General features: G+C 35.5%; 1 protein-coding gene across 1 annotated transcript; it reads left to right on the top strand.

The window, feature by feature from the left end:
• Nucleotides 1–416: 416 nt before the first annotated feature.
• Nucleotides 417–20,409, top strand: LOC136042699 (kinesin-like protein KIF18A; the record flags this gene model as incomplete). Its single annotated transcript, XM_065727662.1, is given in 7 exon segments — nucleotides 417–567; nucleotides 4,691–4,890; nucleotides 6,904–7,098; nucleotides 9,622–9,742; nucleotides 11,151–11,245; nucleotides 16,764–16,901; nucleotides 18,829–20,409. Coding segments are annotated over 7 exon segments (1,278 nt in total), but the record flags the coding sequence as incomplete, so codon positions are not given.
• Between the last annotated feature and the right edge of the window lie 1,143 nt (nucleotides 20,410–21,552).

The raw sequence follows: 21,552 nt of genomic DNA, 5'->3' as shown, positions 1-21,552 counted from the left end.
ACATCAAGATTCACTGGCCGTGCAGTCAGTTAGTATACAGACGACTATAACGAACCGACAAAACCGACAAAACATCAATGAGGATAGTTTTTGAGTATATTAATAATGAAACAAAGTAAATAATTTGGCAAGGACTTCCACCAAGATGGAAAAAACTAACCTTCCGAAGTTCTCAAGCTTAAAGAAAAGAAGAAGAAAGAAGAAACAGAAAATGGGACCTAGCTGCTGATAATGAAAGACGAAGAGTGACTGAAAGTTAGAACTAAATTATTTGGGTTTTCAAAGCAGAATCAAAATCTTCTGTCTCACTCTTAGACTTTAGAGACTTTGTTGTTGAAATTTTATGCTCATGTAAAGTTTAACATACATATCTCTAAATTGAAATTAGCTCATAGATTTTTTTTCTGCTTTTTAAGGTCTTCGTTGAAAAAAAGGGAACAGACAAATATTTTTCCAAGCTATCCCTTACTGATCTTGCGGGCTCAGAGAGTGGCTCAGCAAAAGAAGCAAGTAGCGCACGTTTTGACGAAGAGAGGAGAAATATAACCAAGTCTTTATTAGCCCTAGGTAAACTTTTGTTTTCGTTATTTATAGTGCCAAAGAATGTAGAAAACCGTTAATAGAATGTTTCTTCGTTGTGTTTTTAATGGGAAGCAGTGCCTCTAGGAGCGCAGCATCTCCCAACAGCATTAAAAACATTTAAAACGGACAGCATTAACTTATAAAATGTGGATTTTTACTGAAGATTTTGACTTAAGAATGGTTCTTATGTTTTTTAATTTTTTTTTTGTTATTAGGATTATACGTCTATGATGAATAGACTTAACTGGTTTTTCTTTTACGTAGGCCTTGTAATTAAACCTGTCAAGCTCTCTTGACAGAAGTAGTTATTTTTATCCTTGACCAAATGATAAGCAAAAGTAAAAAAGAAAGAAAAGTATTAACAATATCTTTCTTAGGTTTTAGTGGCTTGACTTTATATTGTTGCTGGGAATGGCGTTCTTTTTTGTTGTACTTTTTTTTTGCTGACGACCCTCTTATCACGTTTCCATACTCTTTTTCAAGTGCCCTTTAATTTAATTCGAAACTTGTGTATTTTCTATACTATCAATTTTTTAAACTTTTTTGTGTGTGTAAATCTTCATAAACAAGATAAAAGATGTAATTTTCGATTTTATTATAGTTTTTGGTGGATATCTTGTATATAGCATAGCCTGGAAATGTACGCATGAATGTAATCTCAGGATGGAATAGCTTAAAGATAAATCAATTTCAAAACATACTTTTTTAATTCAAATTTATTCTATTGTTGTTTTTGCTGGTGTAATCTTCCCAGGGAAAATTTTGCTTGGATATTCTTTCTTTTAAGATCGCAGCAATGCGCAACTAGTAAGTCAGTTATGGATCTAATAATTGCTGTTGGTGGACATAAAACCGAAAAATAAACGGAAAAAAATTCTATAGAGGATAATCGACAGGGTGGGGTTTGGAAAGCTGTGAGCAACAGAGTATAATATCCGGATTTATCTCCAGTAACGTATTTACACAGTAATATTACCAATAGATGTTTACATTTTTTCAAAAAATTGTTCATTAATATATCACTTTCAGTGTTGTTATGAATAACCTATAGCACAAAATCTGTTTTCACCAGCTTCAGGGTGGCTCTTCAACGTTGTAAAATTGGGGCAACTAGACTGATGGACAAGATAAACAGATTGAGATAGGCATTTCCTAGTACTTTCCCAAACTCGATATCTGCTACTTCTACTACTACGGATAGTTCATCACAGCACAAAGCCAACACTCATCCTCCCCCCCCCACTCTTTTCAGAGAATTTACTCTTATTAAACACTTATCCTACTTTCCCTCTTATGAAAATTTCTTTAGATATTTTCTAATGGCATTCCCTAACCTCATCCAAGTATGTCCTGCTTTTCGTTCGGCCGTAGTTGGATTTCCAAATGATGCAATTTTTGTAAGCTAATTTTCTCATCTATAAAGCGTGACATGATTATCTTAATATTTTGTTCAGGATAGACTGAAAAGCGGGATTCAGTCGCATTTTTCATTCAGTTTATTTTTTTGTATACGTCAGACAAACACGTATTCGAAATTATCGCTTGACAATTCATATGGAAAACATATACGATAGCATATCTTCTTCAACCTCTTGAAGAGCTCATGTTCCACGGCCATACTTGATCTCCGTCTTCACCCTGTCTTCTAGCATCCTAATATTAGCTCTATTTGTTATATGCACTGTCTTCCAAACTTTTTTCAACCATATACCCCCCCCCCACGCCTGGGGTATTCTACTTTTCATTGTTGCTAGATCCACCTTTCTTATTAAAAATGCTTCCCTGGTAAACGAAGCCATCCATTTTGACAATTTTCTTGCTACCTAAAATAGTTTTTTTTTATCTTCATTTAATCTTAACTTTAGCCTAATCCTTTATTCTTAATCCATTTCTAATTCCTAATTAATTTATTCCTAACCCTCTCATTTATTCCTTACTTTAAATAAATAACTTTATCTATATTATTTCTTGCACCCCAGAGTCTCAAATATGTTAGATTTGAATATGCTATATTCAATGCATTAGATATAAAATAAGAAATTTTATAAATACAAACTCTAACTAGGTAATTGCATAAAAATATCTGTTGATTTTTCCTTTTTCGGCCCTTAGGTTCTTTAACGTATCGACTTCCTTCTGTTAATTCTAAAAAAAAATACGTTTTGTATTGAATTTCTTATTCTTTTAATCAAGGAGGCACACTCGTGCCTCTATAAAGAGGCGACCCGCGACAATGTTAAGCAATCTTTGGTTCCAGTGGTCGCAGAGGGATGGGGAGGGATACATTTCGTAGCCCGAGCTCCATCTAAGAAACCTGCCAAATTTCATCCCCCTTTAACTTTTCCTTCATGGGGAAAATCTGGCCGAAATTTTCGACCCGTCAACCCCAGCCCCCCTTTAACGTTGTCCGATCGGGCTGAAATTCACAAGTTAAGGTTCCCTAGGGTCCAGAAGCTTATCTGCAAAATTTCAGCTCGATCCGATAACTCCTTCCCTGTTTTCCAGAAACCACGCATAGCCACTTAATGTTCATTTTCTTTTTTTTCCTAGACGCCTAAAGGTCACAGCCGACATCAGATCTTGGTGTACGAAGACTCATTCGATGCGGAATTCTCCGAGTAATTTTCCTGGAAAGTTTCGTAGGAAAATCTTAACCTCCCAAAAGTTTCGACCCCCCAACCCCACCCCCCTTTTAACGTTGTCCGATCGGGCTGAAATTCACAAGTTAAGGTCCCCTACGGCCCAGGAGCTTATCCGCGAAATTTCAGCTCGATCCGATAACTCCTTCCATGTTTTCCAGAAACCACGCATTAGCTACTTAATTAACGCATTTCTCTCCATAAGAGCCCATGTTAATTTGAAATTTTTAAAATTATTTAGAAGTTATATTTACACATATGCAAGTGATTAGCTCAGTCGGTAGAGCGTGGGACTTTTAATCCTCTGGTCAAGGGCTCAAGTCCCTTACGGGCGGTTTTTTTCACAACATCAAAATAAAAGTGTATAATTTTGATAACACCTGGACAGCTTATCAATTGAGAGATAACAGAATATTAGCTTCTTATGAGCAAAAGAAACATTTCGGTCATTCTATCTATTTTTTTTCTATTTTATACAATGATTTAAAAGCGGGGGGGGCGGCAGCCACCCAAGTTCCTCTCTTAATTCCTGTACGAGGAGTACAGGAATTATTAAATTACATCCACCATGGATTGTAGAAAAACGTAGAGAAATAATATGAAAAAAACTTCGTTTTCTTAAAGAGTTAAAGAGAATGCGTCCCAAAGTCGAACCTTAAAACGTACAGGAATTAGAAGAGGCAGTTGGGGGGCTGCCGCCCCCCAAACCCCCAGCTTTTAAAGACTCTTTCGTACAGGTTTTTTGTTTTTTTGCTAGCCCCCCGCTCTTGGCTTCGGAAAGGCCCTCTTTTAATTAACAAAAAATTGAAATGAATGAATAATGGAATAACTTCGAAAAATGTTAAACACAAGAGGACAGGAGAAACATTGCGCCGAAACTAGTAATTAGTAACAATGAAGTCCCCCCAGAAAAAAAACCTGTACAAAAGAGTCTTTAAAAGCTGGGGGTTTCGGGGGCGGCAGCCCCCCAACTGCCTCTTCTAATTCCTGTACGTTTTAAGGTTCGACTTTGGGACGCAGCCTCTTTTACTCTTTAAGATAACGAAGTTTTTTTCATATTATTTCAATATAGATCGAAGGGTACACTTCCGATGAGGCTGTCACAAAACTCAGTATTAATTTAAAGTAGAAAATGTTAAAGTGGGATAGCAATCTTAAGAACAATAAAAATTAAATAGCGTGCCTCTAAAACTACAGCAGTCTATTACCAGGACTATTATTTCTTTCCAACACAAAAAGCCTAAATTAGGTTTTTCCTATATATTCCTATACTATTTTTTAAAAATACCTGTTATGAATATTTTTATTTTCTCTCCTCCAACTGTTCCTCCACCCCCCACTCGCCCCACACACTGTAAGAACTCTCGTGTATACGGATAATACAGTTGATGGGAGAAAAAGCACAGCTTTTGAGTGGGGTTCTGTCGCTATCCCATTACGTTATTGATTCTCTTCAACCTTCATTTTAGGCGATTGCATCAGTGCTTTGGCTGAAGGGCAGGAGCGTATCCCATATCGAGACTCAAAGTTAACTCGTATTCTGAAAGATGGCCTGGGTGGAAACTGTCAGACTGTAATGATCGCTGCCGTATCGCCCACGCTCAAGCACTATGACGCCACGTATAACACGTTGTTATATGCTGATAGAGTGAAGAAGATAAAGATAACTGTAATTATTCAAAAGTTATTTAAGTAGAGTATTTGTAATAGAAATTACCTTAAATTACCTTAAAATGTAGCTTTGAGCAATCTAAGGATTTTTCCTTACAGAAACTCCACAGTTGATAATGCATGACACATAGTTGAATATGTACACTTGACTAGTGATTTGATATTGCTGATTCGATTGCTTTACAGTTATACTTCCATTATTTTGTTGACCATTCGTTGTCGAGATGGTTCTTAAAGCTATTTCTGGTTTGGGCAGCAACGGTATCTAGCAGTAATTTGTTCCAGAGGTTGGCAACACGGTTGGTCAGAAAATGGGCGCGTTGCCGCTTTGAGGAGAAATGCTTGGGTAACTGTGAGTTATATCCCTTAGTACGAGAGTCCTGAGACGCCAGAGGAAGGAGATCAGGAAGTGCCTTTGAATTATTAAGTTTATGAACCAGAATGGCATCACCCCGTCTTCTTCTATAAACAAGAGTTGGGAGTTTCAGCTTGCATAGCCTTGTAGGGTAAGGGAGCTCATGCAGTCCAGTCACCATCTTAGTGGCTCTTCTCTGAACATCTTCGAGAATCTTAACATCTCTTTTGAAAAAGGTGGATGCAAGGACCATACCTGTCTCCAGCCTTGGCCGAACAAGTCCTATCTTATGAAATAATTCATAAACATAGACAATATAAAAAAAAGGGAAGATAAACAAATAAAATTGGGTGGGTATTCTTTAAAGCAGTGATTTACTTCAGCATCTAGAGCAGACTTTTTCTTGAAGACCCTTTCACAACTCATTTAAAACTAGGTTTATTAGTGATATATGTTAGGGTGTTTCCATTACTGATTACGTCAATGGAAAGAAAAAGAAAATAGAGCAACATTTTGGAACGTGTGCAGTGCACTATAACAGGATAGTCCCAATTGTAGCGACTGTTACCAATACGTCATAGAGACGGTTTTAGGATTTGCAAATACTAGCACTTGTGATCACACCGGCAAAAGAGTGAGGGGTTTGGATCTGAATTTTAAGAATAAAAAGTGATCCAGCTCATGGCAAATTTAATTTATTGGTGTTTACAATTAAAACTATCATTTGCACAACATTTTCCCTTTTATAAAACAACATTTTTGAAGACTCCATGTTACTAGACTAGAAGTGCTAATAAAATTATTTTCATGTGATTTCACAAAGTCAGAATGTACCTTTTTTCTTCTTAAGGTGCATTCTGGACACAAAGAAAAGACACAGAAATGCATCATAGCATACAGCGGTTTACCCTATATTGGAATATATAAATGCCTGTTTTTATGCAGAATTTACAATAGTAATTAGAACAAACGTTACTAACTAGGAAAGCTTTTAGAAGTATTGTGGTAAAGGTTTAGAATTGAAAGTGCCTAAAGTAAAATTGAAGCAGCCAAACAAAATGAAGATGTTTAAATAAAAAATCAAAAGAATATTCAACTAAACTAAATGCAGTAAATTAAACATGCATATAACAAAATAAACTTATGTTAACGGGATTACAATTAACGCAGGTTGAGACAAGTTTGTTCCCTACTCGTGTTGTAACTCAAGAGTGCCAACAGGTTTTTTTGTGTCACCGTTGAATCAACATAATAGACTTAAATTTTTTCAAAACATCGGAAAATATTAGAAAGAAGGGTCTATTAAATAATGAAACCTAGTGACATACCAAGAACGCTCATAAATCCTCAAGATTTATGCAAAATGAGCAAGACAAAATAAAAAAAGAGCAAAAAATAAGAAATCGTGTTCAAGACAAGGGGAATTCACATAGGTAAAATATACCGTTCATATTTCGACTATCTGACCGACAAGTGCATTCTGTTAAGACAAATGAAAACAAGCATATATACGAATTTCGGTTTGAATTTTGAATTGAATTTCGGCTTCAAAATAGCCAAATCACTCCAAAAAATCTTAGAGATAAATACATTGAAGGAATTATCTGTTTCAAACATAGTTGAACAAAATGTCTAATAATTATTTTGTCCATTTAGCTGGTAAAAAAACTTCCGTCGCCTACTGACATCAAAATATCTAAACTTGAGGAAGAAAAGGCATCCTTGAGAGCCTTTAATGACGAGCTTATTAAAAAACTTGAAAAAATTCAGTCTGGTGAAGTGAATCCAACTAAAAGTGTGCCAAAAGAGGAAAAAGAAGTGACAACTGAAGAAGAAATAGAAACGTGCAAAGTGAGTATTGGTTTTTTTTTTCATTATTATTCTTTATTGTAGAAATGCGTGTTTTTGTTGTATTTTCCACTCATTATAGAAATGAAAGACCGAACATGAGAAGAGGTATGATATTTGTTTTGAAGTATCAATGCTATAGAGATGACGCAATCCTATTATCTTCTTTTGCAGACTGAGGGACATGTAAGCCAATATCAAGAGGCCAAATTTGAGGTTGGTTGAAAAACATGCACCTTTCTTTATTCAACTTGTCTGTTGACCTCTTGCTTCACAAAATCTGTGTACTTTCTCTTATACAAAGTAGTTCTGGAATGGCAACAATCTTTACTTGTCCAGAAAAAATATACATACAATTTTAAGATAAAAATACAAATCTTACAAAAATTAGTTGCGAAAGTATCTTTATCTCCAGGTGTATTAACACAAATAATATTTCTTTTCCTGTCTATCAGGAAAATACATCTTTTTAAAAGAGATATGAAGGTGCTCCAGACATAAAGTTCCCTTGAATATTTACTACTACTACTACTACTACTACTAATAACTCACTGTAGCACCAAGCCGCCTGAGGCCTACACAGCTACGCAAGCTCCTCCTCCAACCTAATCTATTTAAAGCCTCCCTCTTTACACCCTCCCAGGAAGTTCCCATTTCCTTTAAATCTTTATTTATGACATCCTCCAAACCAGACAAGGACGACCTGCTTTCTATTTAAGCCCAGACGGTTACGAGGAGATAACAGTACGCTCTCAGGCTAATCATCATAAGTTCTCTGAGCTAAATTTGTGAAATGTTATATTGTCTGTCTAAGCTTCTTGTCTTGCTCTTTAATTTTATTCGTCAATTCTTTAATTTTATTCCATACAAACAAACAGTTTGTGGTAACAAACTGTAGTAATGAGCGATCCGGCTCAATAGTAAACGAAAGTCCAAAAAACAGAATTTTGATAGTAATAAATACATCAAAAGAAAGGGATTTTTATGCTGATTTTCAATATATAAGTCTCGTCAAATTTATTTTTGCTCATCAAAAGATACTACGAGCTTGAGAAAATTTACCTAATTTTGGAAAATAAGGGAAAACACCCCCTAGAAGTCATAGAATCTTAGTTGAGGTTAAAAATAACCTCACCGCATTCAGCTTATAAGAAAATCCTTCTGTAAAAGTTTCAAGCTCCTATCTACAAAAATATGGAACTTTTTACGAGAAAATTATTATTTTCATTTTCTGCCAGAATTATTTTTTGCATAATTCATAATTATTTTTTGCCAGAAGATCGATTACGGGTACGTGTTTGTTTGTTATTTTTCCCTGGGGTGATCGTATCGACCCAGTGGTCCTAGAATGTCACGAGAGAGCTCATTCTACTGGAGATTAAAAGTTCTAGTGCTCTTTTTTAAGTGACCGAAAAATTAGAGGGCACCTGGGTCTCCTCCCATGTTCTTTTTCCCAAAGTCAACGGAAAATTTTTTTGAGAAAGCCATTTTGTTCAGCATAGTCGAAAAACATAATATCTATGTCTTTGAGGATGACTTACTCCCCCACAGTTGCCGGGGAAGGGGGTGCAAGTTACAAACGTTGAGCAGTGTTTACATACAGTAATGATTGTTGGGAAGTGTACAGACGTTTTTAGGGGGATTTGTTTGGTTGGGGAGAGGTTAAGGGGAGGAGGGTACGTGGAAGTATCTTTCCTTAGATGAATTTGTCATAGAGGGAGAGGAATTCCATGAAGGGGGCGCAGGATTTTTTCCATTATTTAAAAAAAAACAATTAAAATATAAATATAAAAAAGGTTTTCAACTGAAAGTAAAACGCTGCATTAAAACTAGAAACGAACAGAAATTATTACGCATATGAGGGGTTCATCCCTCCAAATTTTTGCTCTTTACGCTGAATTACTGTTAGTAATTTCAACAACTTGTTCTACGGCCTTTGTGATTCTGGGGTCACTCTTAAAGAATTGGGATAAATTTAAGCCTTGGTGTAGAGAGCAAGGTATTAACAAAGGGGCAAACCCCCTCATATACGTAATAAAAATGTGCGAATATAGAAATCCGTTTCGTAATTTAATTCGTAATTTAGCCTAGGTATATTTTTATTAATAAAAACGTTCGTAAAAGATTAAAGTTCTATTTGCCTTTTTAAGTAACCTAAAATTGGAGAGTATCTAGGCCTCCTTCCCCACCCCTTTTTTCTCAAAATCGTCCGATCAAGACTAAGAGAAAGCCATGTAGCAAAAAAATATGAAAATTTAGTTTTTAAACAGTTCGTTGTAACGAACTGTGGTAAGGAGTGACCCAGCTCAACAGCAACCGAAAATCTAAAAAATGGAATTTTGATAGCTTCGAAACATTGAGACAATGTTTAACACAATCCATTCCGGAATTGCGGCGATGTAACGAGAGTAATCCGTCGCAACGTCATTCGTACTAATGTCTTGTCACAATAAAAATTTATATTTGCTTTTCAAAGCTTTTAATTTCATGATGCATACAATTTTTCCATTTATCCTCTTATTGTAGGACTCGGATGATTCAGACTCAGATGTCAAAGTGATATATCAAAGTGAAGACATCAAAAGACACGAGAGAAAAAATGGACAGTGTATGCTTCTTCAGCCCTCTGAGCTAGGAAACTCATGGTGTAAGTAGGGTTTGGTTCTTGTCAAAGTGAATGCACCATTTGTGACTTTATAAGGAAATAAGTGTCTCCCCACAATTTTCTCGTGAAAAGGTTCACTAATTATGCCTCCAATGATGAAACGACCCATGCAAAACAAGGGCCAAGGGTCCAAATTATGCAAATTATCCATTGTTCGAAGATGCGTTTTAAGATAAAAAAAAGGCAAGCATAGTTGACCTTGGCTGTCGGCTTGAAACTTCTAGGGATATTTTGCAGGAAAAAGAGGATCTGAAAGGTTGTTGGTAAAAGTAAGAGTATTGGATGAGTTGGAAAACCTTTCCGTTCAGTTTGATTGAAATATTTTTCATAATTCTTGGATTAAAAGAAACCCCAATGGCTAAGGTTAGTTTGATCGGAAAATAACTAGAAAGTTTTGCCCAAACTACTTGAAAGTGATATCCATAATTCCCTAGGCCAAGATGACTAATGAGCAAATATCGAGACTGGTGGCGAAAATCCTCCAAAATGGGTAAATTTTTTCCCGCTTGAAACTTATATCTGTAAGTCTTTGGGCCAATTAAACCTCAATCTACCGAGATAACTTGGCATATTATTGTTTCCTCCAAAGTGAGCCAATAACTTATTCTGGAATAACCTGAAGTTTACACCTGTAAATTCCTGGGCCAAGAGAACCATGATATTAAAACGAATTGTGGGGGGCATAGACCTTCCGAGAATGGGACCCCAATAAAATACTGTTAACTATATTTCGTTTTTATTACTGCGCTAATGACATTCTAGCCTTTAGCGCGTTTATGGAGGTGATAGTACCACTCATATTTACGGTAATTTTTGATCATTTTAAGTTTAAAGTAATTTTCTCGTGTTATGTTTCATTTATTCACCCATATTACTTTCTACTTTTTAGTTTGATGTGATTATTCATTTTAATTTCTGTTTTTTTAGCTTTCATTTATTTATTCAGAGAGATATCTGTTTGTTTTAAGCTAGACTTATTATATGACTATATTTCTGCTCGTTCATGGTTTAATGCTGCTCTTTACTTCACTTAGAATTTTTTTTTCAATTCTTCTAGAAGATGACGATAATCTCTCTCTCTTCTCTCTCTCTCTCTCTCTCTCTCTCTCTCTCTCTCTCTCTCTCTCTCTCTCTCTCTCTCTCTCTCTCTCTTCTCTCTCTCTCTCTCTCCTCTATCTCTCTCTCTCTCTCTCTCTCTCTCTCCTCTCTCTCTCTCTCTCCTCTCTCTCTCTCTCTCTCTCTCTCTCCTCTCTCTCTCTCTCTCTCTATCTCTTCCTCTATTTTTCTCCATATCTTCATTAATACTTTTCGAATTTGTGTTGGCTATCTTTGAAGATAAGCTTCCATTTCGGTTGTATCTCTTCTTCTAATGATAATATTGCCTTTGCAGATAATTCGGAATTTCAAGATCTGAGAAGGCATAAATCAATGTCTAGTTTAGGGCACAGCTCTTCCATTAACAGACCACTACTGTCATCTCATAGCGTAAGTTGTTTTTTGTTTTGTTCTCGTTTATCTTAATGCTACCAAAGTTTTTTGGTGTAAAGGAGCTTTTAAGTCCAGTTATATGCAAAGCATGTTTGAAAACAAAAATAGAGTTTTGGTAACAAAACCTTTATTTTTGTTTAGTAACAAATTTGCTTAGTAAAGATTAGGGAAAAAAGAATTTTGAAAAAAAATAGTATGTTGTATTATTCTAAGCATTATTCTAAGTATGTTGTAATATTCTAAATACTACTCTGATGTTCTTTGATCGGCAAAATAGGAGCTAGGGTCCCTTTCTCTTAATTTTAAGCATGATAGACACCTATCATGTTTTAGGTCTTGACCCACCCTCTTTCATGAGGATCAATTTAAGATCATTGCCTAGTTTCTAGGGAACTCTTGATTATTGTCGAGGTTAGCCACCCTACGGCCTCTGATAGCCCAGTTGTCTAAAGACTATGGAATATCACTGAATTATTCAGACCTGAAAACTAAGTGAATGGTTTTAATGAAAAAGAAGTACACTGAAACATCCTTGGTTTGTGTTGGTGTTTGTCATTACAGCCTATAATAGCCTAATTGTCTACAGAGTATCGGAATAGTACTGAATGCTTGCAAGCCTTGTAAAATTCGATACACAGAAAGTGATCCTGTTGTATATTGTTTATTAGGAAAGTTATTAGCTGAGTTTGACTAACAATAATTTTAATTCCTCTGTTCAGGATTTCTTGGCACAGCGACGTCTTTTCAACCATGCTGGTAAAATCGTAGGGAGTTAACGACAATAAATACAAGATCCTTCTAATTAGTTTCCTAATTAATAGCCCTTGCTTTATTACGCTGTTCTGTTCAGTCTTAAGTGGGACAAAGACACTGATAAGGTCACTAACTAAGATAACTGTTGTCTATAGCCATTCAAGCTAATGAATAAATCGAATTGCTCAAAATCCTGTACCATTCGTGCTTTGCACCGTTTATACATCTCATTTCGGAATGTGCTTGTTCCACTTAGCAATATGGCTTCATTTAAGAAATCTGTGATAGAATTGACCCTGTTTAGTAAGATAAGATTTTCATTCTGAAAAAATTCTATCACACGCTCAAGTGGGCAAAATTCGCACTTTAGTGTCAAAAATACAAAATATACAAGCAAATGTGGGTTTTTTAGAAAAAATCAAAAAGTTAAAAAATGTAAAAAACTGTTGTCAAAACAATAAAACATATCAAGAGAGTAAAAAATTGCACGATTAAAAAGGATAAGTAAAATTAAAAAAAGAGCTTCTGCTAAATTTGAAAGGCGGCATAAGGCCGCCTTTCAAATAATAAGACCTATCGTCGCACAGAAATGCATTTCCCTAGTCCCAACGGCCGTTAAATAATATAACTTCTAGGAGCTAAAGCGTTACCAGTGCCAAAGCTTCGTACCAAACTTCGCTGAAAATAAATAATGCGAAATCATCACACCCCTTTGCTCACTTTTCTAGTTCATTTTCATTTTTCATTTTTCTCAGTTTTATGCATTTCGTTTTCATTGCTATATATCTGCTTTTCTTAGCTTGCTCCAAGTTAATTTTCATTTATTGAGGGTGTTATAAAAAGAATACCGGTTTCATATCTATGATAAGCGGAATTTAACTATCTGAAAGAAGCAAATAAAACACACATTGTCTTCGGGAAATGTCAAAACTGTACGTGAAACACAATACTGGGCATTTTACTCTGCTAGCCCTAGCCTATTTGATGCTAGCCTCACAGGCAGCACTTGTTCTTCCATGAAATTAATTATCACTTGCTTACACATTTTTCCATAAACTTCGTAGAGATCCCGTCGATTTTTTTGTTTGAAATCCAACATATTACAGGGTTTGTTCTTGTAAACTCATGACTTAGTGTCCTCCCCTAAAAAGAAGTCGTAAGTTCAGGGAACAAGATAAAGGTGGATAGGTTCGGTCTCCTCGTAACGAGATGAGTCTGTCCAGGAACTTCATCCAGTAGAGTTATTGTGTCTCCTCAAGTATGGCAAGTTGCAGTGTCTTGTTGGAACCACAAATGCTTGATTTTCTATTGGTCCAATCCGTACCAAAGGAATTAATTCGCGTCGCACGATAACGAACTCAGTTCAAAGTGACAACTGTTCATTGGCAATCTAAAAAAAAAGAAGAAAATCGCTTATTAAACATCAAATCTAAATTGCACATCTAACTATAACTCGGGCTTTTAATTCCTTCTGTTGACTTGGACTTTGTCAAGTTTATTGATCAGCCAGCCTACAAACAGTGGATTCATCCAGTGTGATATTTTGACCTCCCAGAATCGTACGGGATTTCCGAACGGTTTCCGCGGATTTTTCACCATTTTTGTGTTGGGTTTTCTCAATCAAAACTCACTATTCTGTACAGTATATTTCCATGACTATTCACCACAAATATTAAGCTGGAAAACCAAAGCACCCCGATGATCAGTGATAACAAAACATGCCAAAATAATGTTGCAAACAGCAACAAATAAAAGTTACGGGTGTTTCAAATCCGGCGTTCTTTTTTAAACACTCCTTATTACGCAACTATGATGCTTTAATCAATTTGTCTTCTTTCCTTTCTTAAAGTTACGTTTTTTTCATTGTCGTTTTCGAGTATGAATTGCAAATTATGTATTTATTCCTATTTAAGTAAGTAAACGTTATCTTATCGTAAGTAAAATGGAACTATCGGTAGACCTGCGGATTCAGTTGTAAATTTAGAGTCAAATTCCATAATATAATTTAAATTTAGTAAACTGATCTATTTAAAGCAGATTTGAATGTCAATAGTTTCGTCAAAACTTCCTCACAGCCAAAGAGCTATCATGACGCAATAACCGGCAAAAAAACCGAAATGGATCAAACCGGAAATAAAAGATAAAAGCATAATTATACGAACGCTGCGTTTATTCAAGCTATTTAATAGATTATAAATGTTCATGTAAAATATGATAATTGTTTTGCAAATGAAATACCGTATGTTTGTTTTCGTTTTGTTTTTTGTCATGATTAGTGATTTGTTGCTTTTTAGCAATGAGAGCTTGTGGAGACAAGCTCCTTGTCTCCTGTATAGAACATATGATTATCTCTTCCAGAACCTGTGATGAAAAGTAGCTTTTGATTTGGATTTTCCGAAAATTTACCTTAGACCTTAATTTCTCCACGACCTCCAGATGCAAATAGCAGCCTTAAATCTTTTCTCAAGTCAACCGCTGCGTAGTTGTTCTCCTACTTTGGGATGAGACTCATCTGAAAGAGCTTTTCTATAATGTTTTTACGTCTTATGAAGCGTATTCTTTGATTTCCTTCAGTAATGAGTGGCTCCTGTCTCAAAATGAAAGAACATTTTTGGAAGTTTATGATCTGGCTTGCGGAGAATATGTCCAAGCTATCACCATCTTCGGTGTCAGTCTCTAGTTGGTTTGCTTATGTATAGATCTTGTCGTTCCTGATATAGTTTTTCTAGTTGATCTTTAGGATTCAGCAAAGACAATTACTCCCAAAGGCAGTAAGGAGTTTCTCCTGTTTCGCATTTAACATTAGGTATATCATTGAGTGACTCAGAACAGCCAAAACGGTGCTCTAGAAAGGCATGAGTTTTTGTTTCTACGAGTATACTGCGGGTTTTTGGACTAGTAAGCGTTGCTGAAAGATTGTGTTGGCTACTGCTGTTCTGGGCCGTGATTCTTTTTCAGAATCGCCATTGAAAGTTATTGTACCTCCCAAGCACCTTAAGTCTGTCCCAGTTCAATGTCTTTTGCTCGTATTCAGGCCCCTACGAGTGAACTGCTAATCGACATAGCTTTAGTCTTTGGGATCTCAATGTGTAATCCGAACAATTCAGCTGTCTTAACGAGCATGTTCAAGAATTCCTGAAACCTCTGTTTGTTGAATTCTATGACCCCTATATCTTCGGGGAACTTGACATCGTAAAGAAGCTTGCTTGCAATTTGAATTTTATATCCAATTATCTTTCTAATAATGTAACCTGCAACTAGGACAAAGAGAAAAGGAGAGTATGGTGGAGGATTATGGTGGAGGAAAAGGAGTAGTATGGATTTAACACATTAGTGCTGGAATCAAGATCCTATCAATTAGATCACAAGCGGTCAAATATCTGAATCATGATTACAATTCTGTCCCGACCCAAAATGGAGTACCCCAAGGTACTCTCCTAGGTCTCCTTCTTTTTTCCAGTCATGATTAGCAGCCCTGATATGGAATTTCCTGACAAATAGAAATATGTCGATGACAGTTGTTGAAACCTGCTATAGAAAATTTAATGAGCAAGCCTACTAGCATTCTTATTTACTTCGCACATAATACCTCTGACTTAGACATTAGAGTAAATTCTACTAAATCCATGATAATGCTGGGATGTTTCCTTAAATCTTCCCTTTCCCCCTTTTCTACAATACTTTCTCTGAAATTTCTGTGTCTTCCTTTAAATTATTTGGCGTCATTGTTTGTTCTAACTTAAAGTGGGATATACATGTAAAAAAAAAAAAAAAAATCCATAGAGTTAATGCGTCCATTTCTCTTTTTAAACTTCGAAATAAATTTGACGTCCCCCCTTCCTATTCTTAAAACTGTTTTCTTTGTCTGCCCGCATCTTGAAAATGCTTGTGCAGTTTGGTATCCTGGTATCTTCTGGGGAGAATCAGAAAAAAAACCAATCTGTCCATACAGTTTAAGCCCTGTGAATAATTTTCCAAGAAGGTAAGATTCTATATTCTCTTCTTCTAGAAAAAGCTAAGTTGGTGAAGCTTGATTGCAGTAAAGTTATATTGTGCCCTGTTTTTCAAAAAATACAATAAAAAACCATCGCATGGAAAAAAATTCCTCCATAAGACACTCCCCGCCCAGATTTCGTCCGCTTCGAGTTATTTCTGAACCTTTTCCTATCTTTTCGCCCATTCGCTTTTTTACCTCCAGATATGAAAAAAGTTTTGTCCCCTACGTTACTGAAAAAATTAATAAATAATCCCGATAGTTTCTCTCTTTTTATTATTTGTACAAGAGTTGCCTATTTTTTTGCATGTTGGCTCGTTTTCTTTTTTTCTTATATTTTTTATGACCCGTTTAAATTTAAAATGTATGTTTTATAATGTACTTTAACTAGTTTTAACTGTTCTTTTAATTATTTCTTTTTTTTAACTGTGCTGGTGATAGAAAATTAGTGAAATAAACATTTTATCCTAGTGATTTCTGTAGTATAATTTCCTGGGTGCTGTGTTTCGACACCTGCTGAAATTTAATTCTTATTTCTTCATTTATTTATTTAGTCGAAAAGTGAGTTGCTCAGAAAAGCAATAGAAGAGTTGAATTGCAAATAGTTTGAACCTTCGTGTCAGATATTTACTGACATTGAAATATTGAAAAATACATGTAAAATGTCTTAAAAATATAAAACATGGACATGTCGAGTTTTGGGGGAATTATTTTTATTTATTTAGAAGTATTTGTGACCCGAAAATAAATGGTTTTTCTGTTTTTTAGGAAGTTTTCCAAAACCACAGAAGCAGCCTTTTGTATGTAACTTTACCCGAGGTTGTTCACATAAGGACGACTTTGATAAGAGCAGAAATGGAAAAGAATCTAGACCCTTGTATTTATCAAGAGATATTGGAAGGAAAGGTAAAATGATTTTTGTCCGCTAACTCTAGTATTAGACTCAACTACTACGAACTCGTTTCTTTAAGTTAAAATTCTTGCTCAATCTCTTCCTATTCTGTTTAATGAGGAATTGGGTTCTGTTGCGGGAGTAAAACATAGTTTCCATTTCCAATTTTTTTTTTTTCACTTAGCTTTTTTACTGTTTTACCTTTCTTCTTAGATAAAAACTTTATCCTTCCTCTGTTTTTCATACAGTTTGGGAAGTTGTACTATTGATGATCCGATGCTTTGGTGCATTTTGAAGATTTTGTCTTGCATGTAAAGGAAAATTCTATGAGCCTCATTAAGAAACGTGGGAAACAACGTCGAATCTCTAATTTCCAATTGAATACAGTGATTTGGTCAAACTGAAGATCAAAAACACAAACTAGAAATTGCGGCCTATCGTTTTAGTGTAGTTCTAATGTTTTGTATTTTGGGTTTTATTTTGTTTCCCTCATATCACGTAGATTGTGATGCTTTTAGTGCAGTAGAATTATGAAACTTCCCCAAGGTCAGTGGGATATTTAGCCGTTCCGAAGTCATCCTTCCAAAGGCATCTTCAACTGAGAAAAGAGGACAGAATTATGTGGAACCATGTCTGGGGAGTAAGATGGGAGATCCAAAGGCTTCAGGTTTTTCTCCTGTATGATGCTAATGGTAGCTTAGGCGATGCAAACTGTGACATTAACATGATTCAAAAATTGCTTAAAGAGCAGAAACAGCCTCAACGAACTCATTGATGTTGAAAAAGACAGTGATTATCCTTTTCTTCAGCCACCTGACATCAAGGGCTATGAATGCCCATTTTGTTCCAAACCCTGCCCTACCTTTTGATTTCAGGCTGAGATTGTAGATCTAATCTTTTTCTCTGGTGTTGCCAATTACATGTCTCTGGATTTCGGAAAACTTCGAATTGTTGACCAGTCGAAGATAGGGTCTTCTTTTGCTCTTCAGTTGAAAGGGGAAGATCCCAACAAGCAGACTACTTGGCTTGGTTGTCTTCAGTTCAAAAGCCATCTTTGCTGGCGTCATGCTGCAACATGCCCCTGAAAACTTTTGTTTTTTTTCACATAATTTATAATTGAGCCGAAATCGCAAACGTCTAGCGTATGAAATGTTTGCAAATCAGGCACTGAGAACGTCCGTCAAATGCATGGCTTGCCGAATGGTTTATTCATGTGCCTAATCTCCGTCTTCTGAAAAAAAAATTAGAAAAAATAAGAAGAAACGTTTTAAAGTTTAGGCAATACAATGATTTTTTATTTTGTATAATGTCCAAAACATATTTTGTATGCTTTTTAGGACTTCTGAATTGGCCCATATAGCATTAGTTGTTGAGATTGTAGTAAATTTTAGAATTTTTGGTTTTAATAAATTTTAGCCTTTTCCATATAATTGACATTCAACAAACCAAATAATAAAGTAATCATTACTTTCACTGAACGTCTCAAAAACAAATGCAAATAAGATATAAAAAAAAGTCACACACATTCGAAAATATTTCTAGCATTCAATATGACGCCATTCCTTTACATTCGTTTTTAACCTCGTTTTCATCTTGAATGAACGCACTGTTTTTACCATAAAATATAGTTTTTACGAGATATTATACTAGCAATACCACTTTTTTCATGAAAGTGGAGTTTAATATTTTGAGTTTTTTCTAATTTGTACTTTTGATTGTCTCAGCTTATGGAGACTATGGTAGCCTGGAATGATGGCGAAGAATTGGGATCTAATAGGTGTTTGTGTCCATGAAGGTGGTAAACTAGGATTAAGTCAATTGATAAGCTGCTGATCTGCCCAAGGCTCATCTTTCTGTGTTCTTTTTGTTGTTATAAATATTTTATTCACTCTAATTTTGAAATTTTGTTGAAATTTCTGAATACGGTTGTTTTCTTTTCAGATATGTTACTCCTGCAAAACTAGCTTCGGACTCTTATTTGGCCCTTGGGCCCAACAATGCTATCTTTGTAAGCAAACAGTGTGCTCGAAGTGTAGTTTCAGAGCCAATATCCCAGATACCAACTTCCCACAGTTATCCAAGTGGAATCTGATCTCTGTACTTCCTGGTATTACTTCCGAAGGTCCAGCTTCCCTGGACTCAGGTTTCATACTAGGTGAAAGTTCCCATTCAGCAGTTGATGGACCCTCCTCGTTTGCAGGACTTGGTGCTAATGATCAATGGTTAAATAGACTTACGAAAAGTCACTCTGTGATAATATCATTTGTTTGTCGTGAATGTCGTGGATTGTTGCACGACCTTATTGCTTCTGCTAATTAAGTTTGTTCTTTTTTTTCACTTAGGGATTAAAAAAGCTGTGCCTCAGAGCTTCGTTTCTTTTTTCTTTTCCGTAGTTTTTTGCATAGTTATATCAAATTTTTATCACCTTACAGAATGTACAAATTTTAAATGATCTCTGTTTATGTAAGACAAATCTATAGTAGCCTGTTTATACTGTTGAAAGGTTCTAAAATCAATTGTAACCTAGGTAATCTGTCTCTTCGATACTTTATCTTACTTCGTTTATTTTAAGCACGTTTTATAGTAATCTGATCCTTGTTACCTTACTGTATGTACAAATATTTAAAATATTCGTTTTGTTTTGTAAGACAAATCTCATTTGTATTGTTGAATACCTGTAAAATGTATTGTAACCTAAGTTGAGTGTCTGTTGAAGGGTATATTGTACATTTAAATTTAGCACTTTTTTTTTATTGTAGATTTGGATTTGAATTTCGCCTCTTTATTTTGAAAAAAAAATTGGGGGTGTTACTCGTTTTAGCTTAACGCTTACAATTTCAGTTTTAATTTAAAAGAATAATGTCCTAATATGACTTGGAGCTGAATTTGTGTATTTATTTCAATTGTAAGTGGTCTCTCTCACTCTCTTCTCTTTTTTCCACCTTCTCTTTCTCTCTCTCTCTCTCTCTCTCTCTCTCTCTCTCTCTCTCTCTCTCTCTCTCTCTCTCTCTCTCTCTCTCTCTCTCTCTCTCTCTCTCTCTCTCTCTCTCTCTCTCTCTCTCTCTCTCTCTCTCTCTCTCTCTCTCTCTCTCTCTCTCTCTCTCTCCCTGGCTCTTGCATACCAGTTTAGCTTAGAATAACCTTAGACTCAACTTTAATTTTAAATCTAATTTTGTATTATGGAATTTTAAGCAGAACTTCAACTCGATGAAGTCTTTCTTTTATGCTTATCAAATTGAATTAGAAAGAAGAATTGTCTGCTATTGTTCTGTTGTTTATTTCTTAAGAGCTTTGAAGCTAAAAATTAGTTTTGAGAACGGGGTGGGTGGTAAATAGGTTTGGTGCCTTATTCATACTTAATAGCTAATCATGTGTCGCCGATAGTCTGCTTATTCTGTATTTTCGTTATTTATTCCCATAATTCTCCATCACTGTCATTATTGGTCGGTTGTTTTGAAGTGCTTTAAGTTTTGTGACTATTAAAATCGTTACGTTTCGAATTAATAAATCATCTTAATATATTGCAAATATCGTATCTGTGTCTTTTTAGAGATTTCTCAACTTGAAGCTTTAGTTACTGTAAACTATAAATTATTCTACCAATGTTCAAAGTTCTAAGCCTGTTCCAGGATGTCAGAACGAAGAGAAAAGGATAATCTTGTTCTGCATTAATTAACATCGGCATTTCATTTAAATGTTCTTGAAGCTACAACTGGTTTTATTTACCCATTGCCACCTTGTGGATGACTAAACAAGAGACAAAATTCTCCCATTTATCACAATCACAATCCTCGCCAGTTATGCAACTTATTTGATTTTGTGGCAAACAGGGTTTGTATGAACTTTCTTTTGTGATTTGATTTTGTGATTTTTTGTGAATTTCAGCAATTCAATTTACTCTACAAGTCAGTTAAGTATCGCAAAATCATTTCAGTGGACAATGAGCATGGAATTGTCCGTCACGCAAAAAAAAAGACCTACTAGAAAGCTATTTGTTGTGGTTTTTTTTTGTCTCTGGTAGAGTATATTTTGTCTCTGATAGAATATTCTGTACACAGAATCAAGATCAATCTTTTTGGTGTATTAAATTGAAAAGAAGCATTTCTTTTTCTGTTAAAAGTAAAGAGTAATTGTGTTGCGAGAGCAACACTTTGGTTTTGTCCTGTTTTTTTTTTCTTTTTTTTTCCTTTGCCACTGATCTTGGCTTATTCCTGGAAACTGGTAAGGGTCTAACCTGAGAGGTTCTTATGGAAAATGTGGACCTCAGGCAGGATTGATGAATATGGCATTACATTTTGGAAAGCTCCGCAGAAGTCTTATCTGGGGCCAAAAAGGATGGTTTTTGCTTGTCCACGAGCTTTAGCCTATGGTGTGCGAAGTAACGTGGAGTTATATAGCCTATGCCAGAGAAAAGTATCTGAAATTGTGCAGCCAAGCTTTCGTTTCATCAAACCATGTTTCTGCTTTCGAGTGGAAAGCTCCGTTCTAGCAGGCAAGCAGGCAGGCACCACTTTCAAATTGAAGATGGACTAAAAACTATAAGTGTTAAATATATGAGGCTGTTACCCGGCCCCACAGCCAATATATCTTCTTTGAGTGATAAATAGAAAAAATTACAGAAACAAAAAAGTGGCATTTTCCCACGGGTCCGAGAGTGCTGCCGTG

Source organism: Artemia franciscana, unplaced genomic scaffold (genome assembly GCF_032884065.1).
Source record: "Artemia franciscana unplaced genomic scaffold, ASM3288406v1 Scaffold_1802, whole genome shotgun sequence".
Lineage (NCBI taxonomy): Eukaryota > Metazoa > Arthropoda > Branchiopoda > Anostraca > Artemiidae > Artemia > Artemia franciscana.
The sequence above is the reverse complement of the archived record's forward strand: the minus strand, read 5'-3'. Positions and strand labels throughout refer to the sequence as shown.